At 44.5% G+C, this 16,604-nt stretch overlaps 1 protein-coding gene across 39 annotated transcripts in view; it reads right to left on the reverse strand.

The window, feature by feature from the left end:
* Positions 1–16,604, reverse strand: part of Kalrn (kalirin, RhoGEF kinase) — a 604,205-nt gene that overhangs the window by 283,049 nt on the left and 304,552 nt on the right. For 32 of the 39 annotated variants that reach the window (XR_001781845.2, XR_001781844.2, XR_003951799.1 and 29 more), the window contains 3 exons: positions 10,507–10,698; positions 4,031–4,239; positions 104–278 (listed from right to left, as the gene is read on the reverse strand). Coding sequence is in view for 36 of the 39 variants with exons in the window: in XM_011245955.2 (XP_011244257.1) it covers positions 104–278; positions 4,031–4,239; positions 10,507–10,698 (576 nt within the window). In the remaining 3 variants the exon portion in view is untranslated. Of the gene's footprint in view, positions 1–103; positions 279–4,030; positions 4,240–10,506; positions 10,699–11,048; positions 11,199–16,604 lie in introns of those variants that run through there. The other 7 variants (XM_006522386.4, XM_006522370.4, XM_011245956.3 and 4 more) reach the window with 3 other exon arrangements.

Consider the following 16,604-nt stretch of genomic DNA (forward strand, 5'->3'; position numbering starts at 1 on the left):
TCCATGGATGCAGCAGTGGCCCCGCCTGGAATGGTTCCCTCAGGACATACACTATCCCCCTTCTCCTCCTTCCCCATCTTCTCCTCCCGCTCCCCGCTCCTACCTCAATGGTGTACTGTTCAAAGATGCGCAGCTGTAGGAAGATGTCCAGCTTGATCTTCCGCTCGTGAAACAGCTCTTCCATCTGTACCTGAGCATCGTCCAGCTGCTGGAGGACAGACTCAATATGGCTGATAGAGCTACTGTGGGGTGTCTTGTTGTTGGACATCGCTGAGTCCCTGTGGCAGAGTGGGGGAAGGAGAGAGGGAGAGGCCTTGCTATATTAAAAGTGACGGAGGAGCATGGTGGCAAAGTGGCTGTGAATCAGGTTAGCTGTTAACAAACCAATCTACGGAAGTGCTGCCATGACCTGACACCATCTTTTTTGCAAGAGAACTAGGGATGAATTCACTCTCTTTGGAACTCATACCTTTATTTCCAAAACTCCTATCCTCAAAGGGATAGGATAAAATAAGCTAAGAGAAAGGGTATACGACATCAGAGAAACAGAACAGTTCCATGCACATACGTGGTCTAAGATACAGCTTTAATATGCACATGCACATATATAGCAGAATACAGAGTCAGACAAAGGGATTTGAAAAGCAAAATCAAAACCTGTCCTATTTCTGCCTCATAGGACTGTTAAAATGACATCATGGGTACCAAAATTATTCGCCTACTTCACAGCGCTGTGCTTGCTCTGTGGGCTGGTGTTCTGAAACAGACTGCAAGCTATAGTTAGGAGAGCATAGGATCTGGAGTAAACATGGTTTAGGTTCCTGCTGTGACATATGTAGGCTGGTGGCCCTGGGAAATCACCAGCCTGAGTCCCAGCTACCTCCTTTATGGAATGGATGTAATCTCTCCCCTTTCACTGCATACCTTGCTATAAAGTAGGCAGTTATGTGAACTGCAATCAAGAACATGCTATAGGAACTAACCCTTAAGTGGCACAAGGAGTGTCAAGGGTTTCCTAGGGCACAGTCAGTCTGGGAGAGTAAGGGTAGCTGATACAAATGGGACAAAAGACAAGGGTTTCAGAGAGGATGGACTTGGATTTGGAGTTTAGAGAAACAGACGGGCTCATCCAGGGAGAAGTGGGGCCACTCCTGCAGTATTCTGCACAAAAGTAGTAGGGGTAAGAAACACTGCAGAGTGGAACGATTTTGGGGGTGTTGAGCCCATCAAAGAGTTACTCATGGGAAAGCTGTAGAGCTTCCGAAGCTTAACTTCTGTAGGACTTGGAATAGGCAGAGCTCTAATGTGCGACATAAACAGTCTCGCCTGTTACCTGGTTTCCTATGCAACTTAAGAGGTCAGTGGGCAAAGGAGAGAGCATTAGTGCTCCATTTTCTCCTAAGCAGGTCCCAAAGGCCAGGTACTTTTAGCCTGGGCTTGTCTCAGAAGCAGGAGGGCTGAGTGCATGCTGTCTGTTCCTGAAGATAATGAGAGCTCTTACTGTGTCTAGCAGCTTTCCCTGTGCTGCACAGAGAGCTCCCAGCCCTACCTCCGGCTCTTGGTGCATCAGGGTGGGAAGTGGGCATAGTGTCTATCTCTGCTATTGTGCAACAACTCCAACCATTAAGGAAGAGGTGTGTTTAATAATGTGCACCAAGTGCTTGTTGAATGTTTTGCCATCGGGAGGATCTGGCTGTTCTCTCAGGTCACTCCCTCACGCAGCATCCAGAAGAAAGATAATGATGTCTGCCCTGCTGTACAGCTTCCATGCAGTGTCATAGTAGGAATCACAAGAGACACTACACAAACAGCTCAGAACTCCAAGGAAGTGTCAGGAGAATACCGAACACAGAGAAGGCCTGTTTCCAAGGCATACAAGAGATCCTGCCTGTGTCCACTAAGCTCCACCCACTTCCAGCTCTCTGACATTCTCTGATGTCTGGGAGAGAAGTACAGGATTGAGTCAGCCCCGTGGATAAATGTGAGTGTCACCGTGCTCTTGGACAGGTGCATTGGGTCCTTGCTACAACCTATTGTCATAAACATTGCAGAGCAGGCGCCAGTCACTCATGGCCTCTGCCATCCCCAAGTAGCCTTAAGCCCTTAGGCACTGGGCAGTTGTGAGGAACATGTGGCATCTGGGCAGGTCCATCCCTGCAAAGATCAAGAGCAGCCAGCCAGCTCATGAAAAACATTTCAAAGTTATCTTCTGACAAAAGCATCACAAAAGCCTACAGCTGACACAGAGTGGAGAGCATGTGCCTTAATTATACAATCAAGGCAGCTGAGGCTCGGACAGCCTTAGTGGCTGCCCACCAGTTAGGCTTTGTCTTAGAAGTAAATGACAGAGCTTCCTAGGTAGGCAGACAAAGCTGTCATGCATTATATATTCATGAAGATGAATTGGGGGGAAAGGTAAAGAAGCTGTCTTGTTAGTATGCAATGGGAAAATTCAGTATGTCTCATGTGCATGTTTAGAATAGAAATGATTAATTTCCAACAGAAAAAAACCATACCAGGGCCTCTTAAAGGTAATTTTTCATTGTTTATTTAATTGGACAATTGGAATGGGGGGAAAAAGCTTTCTCCAGTTGAAGTGATACCCTGAGGCCTCAGGGCTGGCCGGGGACTTGTTGATGAGATTATTTCTGTCTATAGCTGGCAGAGGTCCCAGCACTTGGTGATTTGGTGGCAGGAACTAGTCCCTGGGGGTAGGCATCATTAGCACCATCAAATCCTATTTATGCAGCACCTGGGCATGGGGCTGGTTGCTGAGGGCTTGCCTAAGGCTTAGTGACACTTTATCTGAGGAGCCAGTGCTCTTGACAGGGACAGGAACTAAACATTGACGCCAACAGAAAACAATGAGTGATGTGGGCAACTGTAAACAAGTTCATGCTTCCAACAGAGCTCTCCTGATTTACTCAGTTGTGTGTGTTGACAACAGAGGACTTTCATTATCCAGACAGAAAGGGACTGTAGGAAGGTCATAATGGCAACCTTCCCTACATCCCCAGGAACCCAAAGCAAAGCAATGGTGACACAGGATTCAGAGTGTGGGCCAAGATCAAATGATGGATGTGAGCAGAGGAAGCCCTGCATGTGTGAACGTCTGAGTGTGTGTGTGTGAGTGTGTGTGGGTCTGTGTGTGTGTGGGGTCTGTGTGTGTGTGTGTGTGTGAGTGCATGTGTGTGTGTATATTGTGTCTGTGTGTGTGAGTATGTGTGGGTCTGTGTGTATGTGTGTGTGTGTGTGTGTGTGTGTATGTATGTATGAGTGTGTGTGTGTGGTTGGCATGAACTGGCCATATCAAGGACCATAGCTTCAGACCCACAGGAAAATGACAAGACCTCTCCCACTACCTCCCAGATGAGGCTCAGAGAGATGGCATTCTCTGGTCTGTGTGGATGTTCATAACATATGTAGAAAATCCAGTGTAAATTTCTCCTACAGAGACTGCTCCTACTGAGATTAGCTAAGCCTGTCTATTTGATTCAGCTGTAAACATAACACTGCCTCCTAGTTGAGCTGAATGCAAGAATCCCCCTTCCCTGTTCCACTGTGTAAAATAAGCGTGCTGAGGCTCCTTCATCAGATACCCCAGGTCACTTGATCCCAGCTTTTCTGTGTGTCTGTATATTCATTTCTTCATTCTCCCTCAGCCACAGAAAGGTCCATCTCTGGAGCTGTGTTGGATGCAGCAGCTGGATAACACTATTTAACAACGTCTATCTCTTTGCATGGCCAAATACATCATTATTCTTAATGAAAATGCTATTCGTCTTGTTGATTGCTGAATAGCATTCCGAGTGATAAATAATGCTCTGAAGCATTCACTATTGCTTTCTTGGAACACTTCAGTCTAAACTCTAAACTGGATGTGGTACAGGCATTTGTAAGTCTTACAGACAGAGACGTGGAAGCTGACACAAGACCACAAAGCAGGCTGTGGCTGAGTCAAGACAGGGACAGGACTTATCTGGTGTCTAGCCCGAGGCATTCCCCACTGGAAATCACTGCCCATGCTGACCTGGCCTCGGTGGGCTCCCCCAGGGAGGGAGGCGCTGACCTGAGCTGCTGGATAAGGTCTTCGCCTTCCTTGATGACATTGAGAGTGGCATCCAGGGTGGCGGTCTGCTGCTGCTGGAACTGCTTGATCAGCTCCTGGACCGCATCCACAGAGTCTGCACAGACATCCTCCAGCACCTCCTTCTGAAGGTCCTCCATCCATGTCCACAGCTGTGTGGGAGAGAGCAGAGACTGTACTGGGGCTGCAGAGAGGGGCCAGCACGAGGCAGGGCAACAGGAACTGAAGAGGAATCAGCTCCTAGCCAGGAGTCTGTCCTCACCAGCACACCCAGAGACCAGTGTGTGCTGCTAAACTGATGCTCGTTACCCACCACTGGCAAGTCCACTTCAGGAGTGCTGACACAGCCTAAAGATGGGAAAACCAAATGTTTCAGTGGAATCTGCAGGCCTCCTAGGACAAAAAGATTTCTCATCTTTGAGGGACTAGGATGAACAAGAGAATGGACAAATATTTTCTTTTAGGAAGGAGAAAATGAGGGGCTTTGTATACTTCCTTCAGGCAGCCAAATACAGCTTCCTAGAAGTTGATCATATTGCAAATATGCAAAATGATGGCACCCAGTGAGAGCCAAGTGAAGATAAACTGTAACCTAAGCTACATTCAACTGTTTTGCTCTTTTTAACATTGCTAGGTTATTTAGAAAGTTAATCACTAAAAGTGCAGCTTCTCTTCATTTCAGTGACAGTATGAGGTAGTTCTGCATTATAGTCAAGATGTCAAAATGGAGCTGAGATGACATTAGCTATTAGACTGCTTTAGAGAGGCTAAGTCTCGTGTTTTGAATAAATGATCAACGAAGCAGTGACGGGTTGGAAGAATTCCTGAAAACTCTCATTCACTAATTGCTCATTCACCGAGTGTAACGGGTGTCTCAGCCATTTCCAGACCTTCTCCTCCAGATGTATTGGAGCTGAATCATGGCCCCTGATTTGATCCCCATCACACAGTTGAGCATGCAGTCCCTGCTCTGTTCACTCTTTCTCTTAGAACGCACATGGCAATAAACTAAAACAGCTTTACGCAACAGAGTGGGCCTAGTTCGAGACCCTCTAGAACCTTGGTAGGGTAGACAAGTCAAGAGAGCCATTCAGTGATGCATGCATGTTAGCCCTACCAATATCACCGATGTGACCAGGAAGGGTCGGCCACCGCTGCTGCCTTTCATATAGATCAGGGCAGCCTTAGAAAAGGGCAACCAAGAAAAGCCAGAGAAAAGGGATAGCCAAGGAAGACGGATGTTCAGGCTTGGGGTGAGTGAGACGTGGGACACATGGCAGCAAGGTTCATGGACGAGTGGTTCAGCAAGGAAATCATGTCATCCTATCACTTCTTCCTGCTGATTGGCTGCTCTGTTGTACGCGCTGACCTTTAGGGATGCTCAGGGAACATCATCCCTGCAGGCAAACATCTCCCTTAATCACTTTGAGGAGATTGTTTTATTCTGCCTTTCTGACACTAGCTTTTTCGTTTCTTAAATAAATTTCATGTCCATTTGGTAACTGAAATGGAAGGTGGCGTTGTCTCGCTCTTGAGACCATCATCCTTTTTGAAGACCGGGCTGATTTACTTTCTTTCTGGGGAAGGCAGGTAGGCAAGACACATGCATATGTGTTTGTGACATGTGTAATGTGTATTTTTATGAGACATAAAGAGTATATAGAATGATTTCACATGGAAAAAAAAGAAGAGGGAGATATTCAATACAGCTGTCTAATTAAGAGCTGATATGGTAACTCTGGGCATATTTTTTTTTTTACTTAACATTTATATTATTAAAAAAATGGTTATTTTGAATGCCCAGAGATGACAGCATTTCTATGGAAACATAACAAGAAAAGAAAATTCTGTCTGGACAGTCTCTACAGACAGATGACCTGCACAACAAAGTCTCAGGATGTGGCCTGGGACATTTCTCCTTTTCCTAGCTCTCTAGACCAGCAACCTGCCTGTTGCCCATGTTGCTGGGGGGAGTGGGGGTGGGGAGGAAAATACTCAAAGATTTGCATAATCTGCACTGATTTCTGGGTGCAAAGAGGGGTCCATGCATATTACTATCACTTCCCTTTATCAAGTAGTTCTTCTCTTTAAGTAGTTGATAAAAAGTTGTGATTCTGAGACTGAAATGGCAAATACGGGGCCTGCTTGGGTCTGCATCGGATCCTCTGTGTGCACTATGGCTGCTGCATTAGTGTTCTTGTGAGATTCCTAACCGTGGCAGGGGGCATGTCTCTGGCTCTTTCGCCTGCTCTTAAAACTTGCTTCCTTCTGTTAGGCTGCCTTGCCCAGCCTAGATCTGAGGGCTTTACTCTTGTCTTTCTCTATCTTGTTTTGTCATGTTTGGCTATCATCTCTTGGAGACCCGGTCTTTTCTGAAGAGGAAATGGCGAGGTGGGGAGGGGACAGAGAGGTGGGAGTGTGAGCTGGGAGGAGCAGAAGGAGGGGAGACTGTGGTTGAGATGTATTGCATGACAGAAAAATCTATTTACAATAAAAAGTTTGTGATTTGATAAAAATGAAATACTCAAAGTTCTCAAAAATAATATTAAGTTAAAACAGATGTGATTTTGAGGGGTTGTGTCGTCATGCAGATGCAAGGTACTTGCTAGTAGGCTTGTTCATGATTGTGTATTGAAAACAGAAACATATCGTAATGATTTATTTCATTATTTATGTGTATATGCATGTTTCTAAGCATGTGCCTGTGCATACAGGTACCCATGGGGCCAGAAGTCTTAGAGCTAGAGCTCAGCATGGATACTGAGAACCAAATTCAGGGTCTCTGAGAGAGCAACAAGCACTCTAAACTACTGAGTCAGTGCTCCAGCCTAGGAGTATAGTTTTTTAAAAATCAAGCACAACGCCCCAAACTTCTTGGTATATTTATAGTCTTTATTCTATGTGTGATCAAATTGTGGTTATGCCAGATGGTCATATTGTTAATGCTCTTTGGCCAAGTGGATTACCAAATGGCTGTGCAATACTCTTATCACATAAGACACACCATGACTTGTTTAATGAATCAGTGCAAAACATTTACGTGATCTTTAAGTCTTCAAGACTGAATAGCACTGAGATGAAATGATCAGATGATTTTAGCGGCCAGACTCCTATGGTTGAAAAGAATTCATAAAGAAGGTGAATAGGATTAGAAAGACTTTTTTTAATCTGAGAAAGAAATGAGATAGAATGTTCTTATTCATATCTTCTAATTCCTTTCTGATCCTAATTAGAGTGAACCTTTTGGTATGGGAAGCAGACAGAGGCAAAATTACAAACTTTGGTTTGCATAGACATAGGGAGTCTAGATTAAGTCATTTATAAAGATGTACATCTAGTTGTCACACAGAAACCATCCCGTGATGACATTCTAGAATATGTCAGCACTAGGGCAAACCTTTAACAAATGACTGGTGGGAGAAAGGATAAATGAGGGGAGTAAGAAAGGAAGGTGCTAAGGGAACCCACCACAGCATCAAGGCCACAGAGCAGGCTGAGCAGCTTTTCTTCATTTACTACAAGTCTCTGAAGGGAGGATGGAGAGGACAGCCCTAACAGTAGACCTGACTGGTAATCCTACTCTAAACAGAAGTCCAGACGTTTGTCTTAGAGTCAAGCAGGAGTCAAGGGTGAATGGACCAGCACCAAGGATGGGGATTACTTGCAAGGTCTGCAGGATGGCCAGTCTTAAGACATATTAACCTGGAAAATCAAATCCTAGAGTGATTTTATCAGAACACTGAAGCTTGCTTCACTTGCCCACCACAATGCACTCTACCTGCTCTTCAGGTCGCCAGGAAAGCTCCTGCTGGAGAAGGGACTTCACCCTGCTCATTTAAATTAATTAATTAGTTAATTAATTAGTTAATTAATTAACTAAACAAACATGGGCATCTATTTTCTTCTTTGCCCTGTCCCCCCTTCCTCTTTCTCCTCCTCTTCCTCCTTCCTTTTTTTGGTAAGACTACTAGCTTTCCATTGTCAAAGAACACAAGCAAGACTACATTTCTTAGCCATGATTTACCTCCTCCTCAAGTCTCTGTAAAGGAGGAAGAAGGGGAGGAGGAGGTAGAGGAAGAGGAGGAGGAGAAAGAGGAGAAGGAGAGAGGGAACAAAGAGAAGAAAGAGCAGAGGAGGTGGAGACAGGAGAGGAAGAAGACAGCTATAGACAGCAGTTAAGGAGTGTAAGCATGTCCAGGCTGAACATCCTTAACCCACAAATCTGAAATCCAAAATAACTCTGAAAATGCCAAGTCTCTCACTGGATTATTTCAGATTTTAGCATCAAGCACGTTAGACAGGATTTCAGAAGCTGCTGGAAGCTGCACCAGTGAGACACTCCATAACCTTAGACAAATTCTTTCCTTAACATTCCTCATTTGAAACTATGGATAGTAAAATCCGTAAGCTTATGAAGAAGATTACATAAGGTGATATATTTGGCAAGTAGCAGGTATTATTTAACATCGCCAAAGCTGCTTAATACACTCTTAGAATGTTGGTACTTACAATGAGCCAGACCTTAGGCGAAGGAAATCACCTAGACTGTTTCAGGCTTATTCGTTCTTATTAACTATTAGTATGAACATCTAATGGAGAAGAGAAAAATGAAACAAAACAGAAGGAAATTTGGGTTTACATTAGAATAATAACATACTTCGAGCATCAAGTCTGATTAAATTATTTCATAAAGAATGGAGCCCAGCACCAGGAACATTAGTGACCGGCACAAGCTTATGTGGTTTCTTAAGAGACTATCCGGAACAGAATCCCAATCTTTTAATTCCACTGACAGAAGGCAGGAGATGCAGTTAGACAGGGCTCCTAGATGCCAGATTGCCCTGTGGGGAGTGGTTCTGCAATAGAAACTGGCCTTGTCTACCACCTCCAAATAGAGGGCACGAACCTGTCACCCTCTGGAGGAGTGTAACTCCTGTTCGTTCATACACCTGGGATTTACCCACAGGCCCCTAATGACAAGGGAATCCACCTGCCTTTGATTTCTGAGATTGTCATTAAGAGTCAAGTGAGCCACAAGCAAGCAGACAACTAGGCAGGAAGCCCTGGATTAGAGCTAATCCTCTCGTTTCACAGACACTCTTCTGAAAGTGGCTGTAGGTCCCATGGAGACAAAGCAGAGCCACCTTCAGGGGCTCACCAGGCCTCCATCTGCCCGGGGGAACTCAGCCTACAAAACATTATCTCTGCATGTTTTCCTCTGATAGGCACTGCAATGCTGCACGGTGGTTCTGATGAACTGTCAGAAAAGCCCATGGATTAGCAATAGCCAGGGTTCTTAATGCACTCCCCAAACCAAAAATCAACTTAATTAAGTAGGGTTATTATTTTTTCCTGAGCAGCAATCAAACCTTAATTAATACCCTATTAAACTAAATTCCTAGGGGAACCTAAACGTTTGCATACACCAAATGAGTTCCTCTGCCAAGGATGTTACCACACAAGATGCTAAACGGGCCTCCTTCCTGCCCACTTACTCAATCCCAGACTGCCCCCTGTTAATCAGCGATGGAGAGCAATCACAGGTTTGCCATTACCGCCTCCTAGGGGACCCCTGCTCTGCCAAGCACTTTGCAGGATCCCCCTCCCCTCTCCTTTCTCCAAGTGGCGAATGATTCTGTCTTGGATTTAGTCTGCCTGATGTGAAGGACATCTCAGTACAGCTTCCTTCACTGTCCATCATCTTTCTTCATGATAGAATAAACATCAATTTTCATACCCACCTCCCTGCTTCTGAGCTGCAGGGCCTATGGAGAAGTCTCAATGTTTTAGACAATCAGCAAAACAGAGGGAGTTGGGAGTGCTTAACTATCTGAATTTGATCCCCTGGATCTACGTAGTGGAAGGAGAGAGCCCACTATGGCAGGTTGTTCCCTGACCTCCACACTTGCGAAATGGCACAGACGTATTCCATCCACTTCCCCAGAAGAAATGCAATAAAAATTTTATTTTAAACAACCTGTAATATTAGAATTGAACACACTTGCAACGCCTGAACGTTCCTTGCTAGTAGCAAAGACAATGCTGATCAAAGTTCTGAGACTGATCAAAGTTTCTTACAGGAAGAAGCATCCAGGAGAAATGGGGTAGGTGGTGGCCCATTTTTGATTTGTACCCCCTCGTTCACCTACTATTTCTATACCAGAGATTTGGAAATGTCTTGAGCTGCAGGCAGACTGTTCTAGTTTAAGTTTCTAAAACTGCCTGCCCAGTCTCTCTCCCTTTACCGGAGAGGATGGGGAGGGAAAGGCTACATTTGGTACTGACCTAAATGCAGGCTTCAATAGCAAAGGACTTGAAGGTTACTAACCCCTAGCCTCTTAGGACATTGGTTAGACCTCAGTCCAGTTCTTCGGAGCCCGACTAACTTGCACAGGGCACCACACCCTCTCACCCCTTACCTCTTTGGTGTGCGTGTGGAAAGAGACCGACATGTCCAGAAGCAGCTTCCGCTGCTCCACTCTGCGCACAAAGTCTTGGATGCGCACCTCCAGGTGCCGGGCTGCCTTGTAGATCTCCTCCGGGTCACATTCCCCAGTCTGAGCCAGCTGCTCCGCTGCTTCTAGGAGCTTGTCCGCATTGGTGTATGTATTCTGTCAGCAACAAAAGTGAGGCAAAGTCAACTTGCAGCCAGGGAACAAGCTTCGTGCCTTCTCACTGCTCACCCTGGGATTCCCAAAGGAGTGAGCACAGAGGGTAGAGGCACCAAGCCTACGGCTGCCTGATCTGGCACCACTCTGAGTGCGCGGAGCTGGCACCTCGCCTCCTACCAGGCAACCTGTGGGCTGCTGAGCATAGCGGGCACTGACTAGGAGCCTCGCCTGCTTCTGGGATGTCTCCGAGGTGCAGCGTCTCAAGAGATAAGAATGGAGGCCTGTGAGAACCTCCTTACCCCTTCTGCTCAGATTCCCCACCCTCACAGAGCCCCTTCTTTTGTCCTCACATCTCAGGCTGCTTCTGCAGGAGTTGGAAATAGCACGTCCGCAAGGATGCTCTGTGCTTCTCTATGCGAGAACTATGAAAAACCGCCAAGTAGGAGGCGTGCTTTGCCCCCGCCCACCATCTCCCCTTCACTCTGGTGTTTATCTTTTGGAAGAATGGGAAGCGGGCCAAGTGCAGGGGGAAGGGATATAGAATAGTTCCTTTGCCCCTGTGAACGCTGGATGCGTTCAGGCAGCTTAGCCCGGGATCTGGTGGGTTTGTTTACCATGGGCTGCTGTGTCCCTTATATACAAGTGTGTGCTCCTATGAGCCCCCAAACCTGACAGTACCCAGGATGGTATTCTCACCAGCATTTAAAATGTAACCCACCTGCAATTATTGCCCATCATGATGGCAGCCACTGCTTTTAAAGTAGATGTTATATCATGAAGGCAACTTTTCCTCAGCTGGCTACTCTTAATCCAACACATCCTGACCTGTGACTGGTACACATATTTACCCATATCCTCCAGGTCAGCACACTGCCCTATGGTGAGGAACTGTTGCTTACTGAGTGGATCTTGAAACAGAAGCCATCATCAAATCCAAGGTGAGCAGCGAACTGTAAGAAGCTATGGCAACAGCTGTATGGAACTGACTTTGCCTTCCTTGAGCCTCTGAGTGCTACAGGATGAATTATGGCCTGACACTAACACCAAGGTGACCCTCTGGAGGCATCTGACCCTGCTTCTTTGTTACTGAAAGCATGAAGCTGATGATTAGGAATTCCCAGAGAGGTCCCGACGGATGCTTAAAAGGGTTTGTGTTTTCTTACACATTTGGATAAATGACTTAGCATGGCATAGGGGGTCCCTCTTCATTTGACTTCCCTGTCTTCCCCATCTGCATTAACACACATCACCCACCTATATACCTATCTATAAAGAAACAAGTTGCCTTTCCAGAACCTTAGGTGATGACTTGTGTGTGTACCGTCGCATCTACTTCCATTTGGGATGCACTTCCTTTATTTTTCTACATGACCAGCTCTCAGTCACCTCTTAAGGCCCTGCTTCAGCGTCACTTGCTCTAGGAAGTCCTTCCTTATCCCACTCTTTTTCTGAAGGCTGACCTAGGGGCCCCTTTCTGGGCTCCTGCAAGTGACCTAAAGTGCCCCTCACTCCCACACTTCTTCCAAAAAGGCCACACCTACTTCAACAAGGCCTTACTCCTAATAGTGCCACTTGCTGGGTCAAGCATATTCAAACCATCATACCCTGCCTCCTACCAGATCATATTCTCTGCTCTGGGCCAGATGGTGTCTTCCATCTTTTTTTTCTTCATATCTACTACCAAGACAGTGTTCCATAGGTATTAGTGAATCAATTGATAAAGTAAATAATCCATCAATCCCCACAAATCCTAATATCCAACTCTGATCCGCACACATTATCTGATATAAGACTTTACATGCTAAAACTCACACTGTTCATTCCCGCTTAGGTGATCTGATCACCTGGTCCGGTCTTGAAATAAGAGTCTGTTCAGAGACCATCAATTGAAATATTACCAAAGAAATATGCTGACCCCATATTGGGACAAGTATTGACAAGAGATTTAAGCTTACCTTCTCACCAAATCAACAATGGGTGCTGCCCCTGGGCCAGGCTTGACCTCACTCTGACATAACTCTTGGCCCGTGTTAGCTTTCCAGTCACCTAACCACTGCCTTGGCCTTGAGCCCTTGCCTGTGTTTCCCAGCTGGCATGCCAAACATACACTCAGTGCTGGGATTTTGATCTCCCAGCCATTAGACCTTTCACAGAGGGCTGTGGTAGCCAGCACCTCCAAGTCGTAGGTTTGGGTCATGCAGATGGTTACAAGGTTCTATTGCTCTCGCTACTCTGCACCAATCAGGTAAAATACTCCCGATAGTAGTTTAGCTCTTACATCTAAGTTTAATTCCCTACTGCAGTCTTGCTCATTATCCTTTTTGTTTGCTCCCCAGATATGTAACAAAGCATTCTAGGATAGTTTACCTAAAACTATAGGAATTCCAGCAACACAGACATTGCTTCAGATGTCTTAGGATGGAAAGAAGGTCAGGGACACGCCTTTTAAAGCAAAGCGGGTGGGGAGGCAGTGAATGAAGCCTCTCTGTAGCCGAGAGTCAGTTTCCACGGTGAGATGGAATTAGTCCTTTGGCTTTATATTCTGGGAGGATGGGGAAGAAGCCTAGAGTAGCTCTTATTATTCCGCAAGTGCCAGCTCATCCTGGAAAGCAGGCTTTATGGAGGACCCGTAGGGGCTCCTCTCCTGACACCTAATAACTATTTTCAAAGCCCCATGGTTAGAAGCAACATGATTTGAAGGACGAGAAGCAAAGGAGTACATGCATTGAGGTGAAAGGAGCCATGGAAACAGGGCACTCGGAGAATGGACTTGTTGTGAAACTTAATCATGAGCGGCAACAATCAAAGTCCAGAACCTTACCCTGGGTTAGCGTTTTATAACTTCTGTTCCTTCCTTGCCCTTTCTGAGGCAGAGTTACAGAAGATCCACCTATATGAAGCTACCTGAGGCTAGACCACCAAAAAGAGTTAGATAATGGTGCCCAGGACTCACACAAGGCTAGCAATAGTGTCTATTCCCACCTCTCAGCCCCACACCCCATGAGGTTCATTAGGTACTGGTACAGTACAGCAGGGGCTAGGCCTTTAACAGGTAAACTACATACTGCTTTGTTTCTTGCCTATCACATTTTAAGACTGGAAAGGACTGAACTTTTCCCAAGTCACTCAACTGTATCCCAGAGAACTTCAGATATTTATAGAACTAAAACTACTCAGCAATGGTCAAGGCAAATTTCAATGACGAGCATAGAAAAGAAAGAAAAAAGTCCACTGGCACACACACAAAAAAGTGGAAAACAATCCATGTGAAGAGAAACATAAGTCAATCAAGACAAACACAGAAAAAAAATATATAAATATATGTTAATATAAAATATTATATATTATATATTATATAATATATATATAAATTATGCATATGTTAAAAACAGTAGACAATGATTTAAACATTGCCCATTATATCTATATTTCACATATTCAAAATATAGAAGTCAAAAAACAGAATATTTTAAAAGTTTAGCTCTCAGAGATAACAAAGGCACTGGATCACATTAGCAGCAGGTTAGACAACTGCAGAAGGCAGGATTACTGAGCTTCGAAACATAACATGAAGGGGGCAGTGATCGGGATGTAAAGTGAATCGATCAATCAATCAATGGGGAAACACAACAGCAGAAACTGCTTAGAAGTGGAGGCGATGGGCACAGGGCAAGCACAAGGACCTGAATTCAGATCTCTAACTCAGGCAAGATTTGGGGCGTGGCACCGTGTAAATAGGATGGAGAACAACACGGGGGGATGTGACCTGTGGCCTTCACTTGCACATCATCCCCTCTCCAGATACACCCCCACTGTCACACACAGCAACTACTCAGGCTGAAATCCCGAGAGAGGGAGAAAATAATTGTAAAACTGAAGCATCCGTGAGGCGTGAGGCATGAGGCATGGCACACTGTAAGTAGGCTAGGAGCCATGCAATTGAAACTTAGCAAAACCTGTAAATGCATGGATCTGAGAAACTCAAAAGACCCTCAACACAAAAAATGCACAAAAATTATACATATAAACTCAGATCAAATAAATAAAAAAAGAGAAAGAAATCTTAAAAGTAATCAGAGAGGAAAAGGCATGCTGTATGGGGAGATAAGATGACATAGACTTTCTATAGAAACAGTACAGGCAGGATGACAGCGGAGCAGGACCCTTAGAGTGCTCAAAGGTAAAAGCCCTTGAAGACTGAATTTTATACCCAGCCAAGTATTTTTCACAAACAAAAGTTAGATACTTTTTCAGATATACAAATCTAAAATAATTCTTCATTAGCAGACTTATATGGCCAAAATATTAAAAAGAGGTCCTTCTGGGACTTTAGAGATAGCTCAGTGGGTAAAAGGGCTTAACCCGGGTTCAGATCCTCAGAATCCATATAAAGCTAGCTACAATAGCTTAGGTATCTATCATCCCAGCATGCCTATGGGCAAATGAAGGTAGAGAAAGGAGCCTCTCTGGAAGCCTGGGAGCAGCTAGCGTGGTGCATGTAACAGTGAAGACACCCCATCTCAGACAAAGGAGAATCTTAAGGATCAACATCTGAGCGTTTTCTCACCTTTACATGTCCAGGTCAACATGCATTCTCCTGTATCCACACATGGATGCACACACACCCACACACCCACATCACACATATACTCAAAATAAGTAAATAAAGATAATTCTCTGGAAGAAAGAAAAACAGTGTTATTATGGAAAACTGGATTTATACACAAGAGTGGAGAGTCCAGGTGATGCCGAGTAACTGATAAATATGTCTTTTCCTATCACTTACATCTCTTTTCCTTATAACTGACTGTTTAAATAAAAAGAATCTAGTGTGGGATGTTAGCATAAGTTTATGTAAAATATATGGCAACAATAGCACCAAATCTAAGAAGGTAAAATGGAAGCATGCAATAGAAAAATACAGTATTACTTGTAAATAACTGTGATAAGTGTAAATACCATCTACCTTAAAGCAGCTATTCAAAAAGCTAGTAAGTCAATGAAGATAATAGAATCTATCATCAAAAATATTCAATTCATCTAAGTAAAAGGCAAAATAGAAGGAAGGCAGGCAACATCACCACCAAGAAAACTCATAAAGCAAGCCAGGTGTGGTGGTGCGCACTCTAAATCCCAGCACTAGGGGGCAGAGGCAGGCAGATCTCTGAGTTCAAGGCCAGCTTGGTATACAAAGTGAGTTCCAGGACAGCCAGGGCTGTTATACAGAGAAACCCTGTCTTAGAAAACCACAAACAAACAGACAGACAGATAGACAGACAGACAAACAGACAGACATAGAACAAATGGAAACAAGATAAGAGACTCAAGGCTCCATCAACTATCAACTGTCAAAATACCATAGCCCCAATCAGCACTGTCAGGTTAGATTAAAAAAAAAATGTCCAAACTATATGCTATGCAGAACGCTGTTCAAATATATAAGTAAGCTTAAGGTAAGAAAAGGATTTAAAAATAGCATGATAACCATAATCAAAAGAAACTTGTGTGGTCATATAAACTCTAGACTTGGGAGTGTCTGTATTACTATGGAAAAAGCAGATCATTCCATAATGATCAAAGGATCGTTTACTGCATGCACAGAAAAATGCTAAGCATTTATATAGATAAAAACAAATGTTCACAGTATAGAAAACAGACTCTGGTGATTATACAAATGCACAGTTACAGCCAGAGGTCCCACTTTCCTATCTGAGCGAGTGAGAACAAGGGATTTGAGTATCTCCAGACGGCCTGGCCTGCTTAACCTCTATGGAAAATCTGCTCAACCACAGCGGACCACACATTCATTCTGAGAGCTCATAGAACATTTACCAAGACAAAGCTTAGTTTTTGTATATAATGGCAAATTCAAAGGGACACGTCACCTTTTCTTTTCTGACTATAAT

Source organism: Mus musculus, chromosome 16 (genome assembly GCF_000001635.26).
Source record: "Mus musculus strain C57BL/6J chromosome 16, GRCm38.p6 C57BL/6J".
In the NCBI taxonomy this organism is placed as follows: Eukaryota; Metazoa; Chordata; class Mammalia; order Rodentia; family Muridae; genus Mus; species Mus musculus.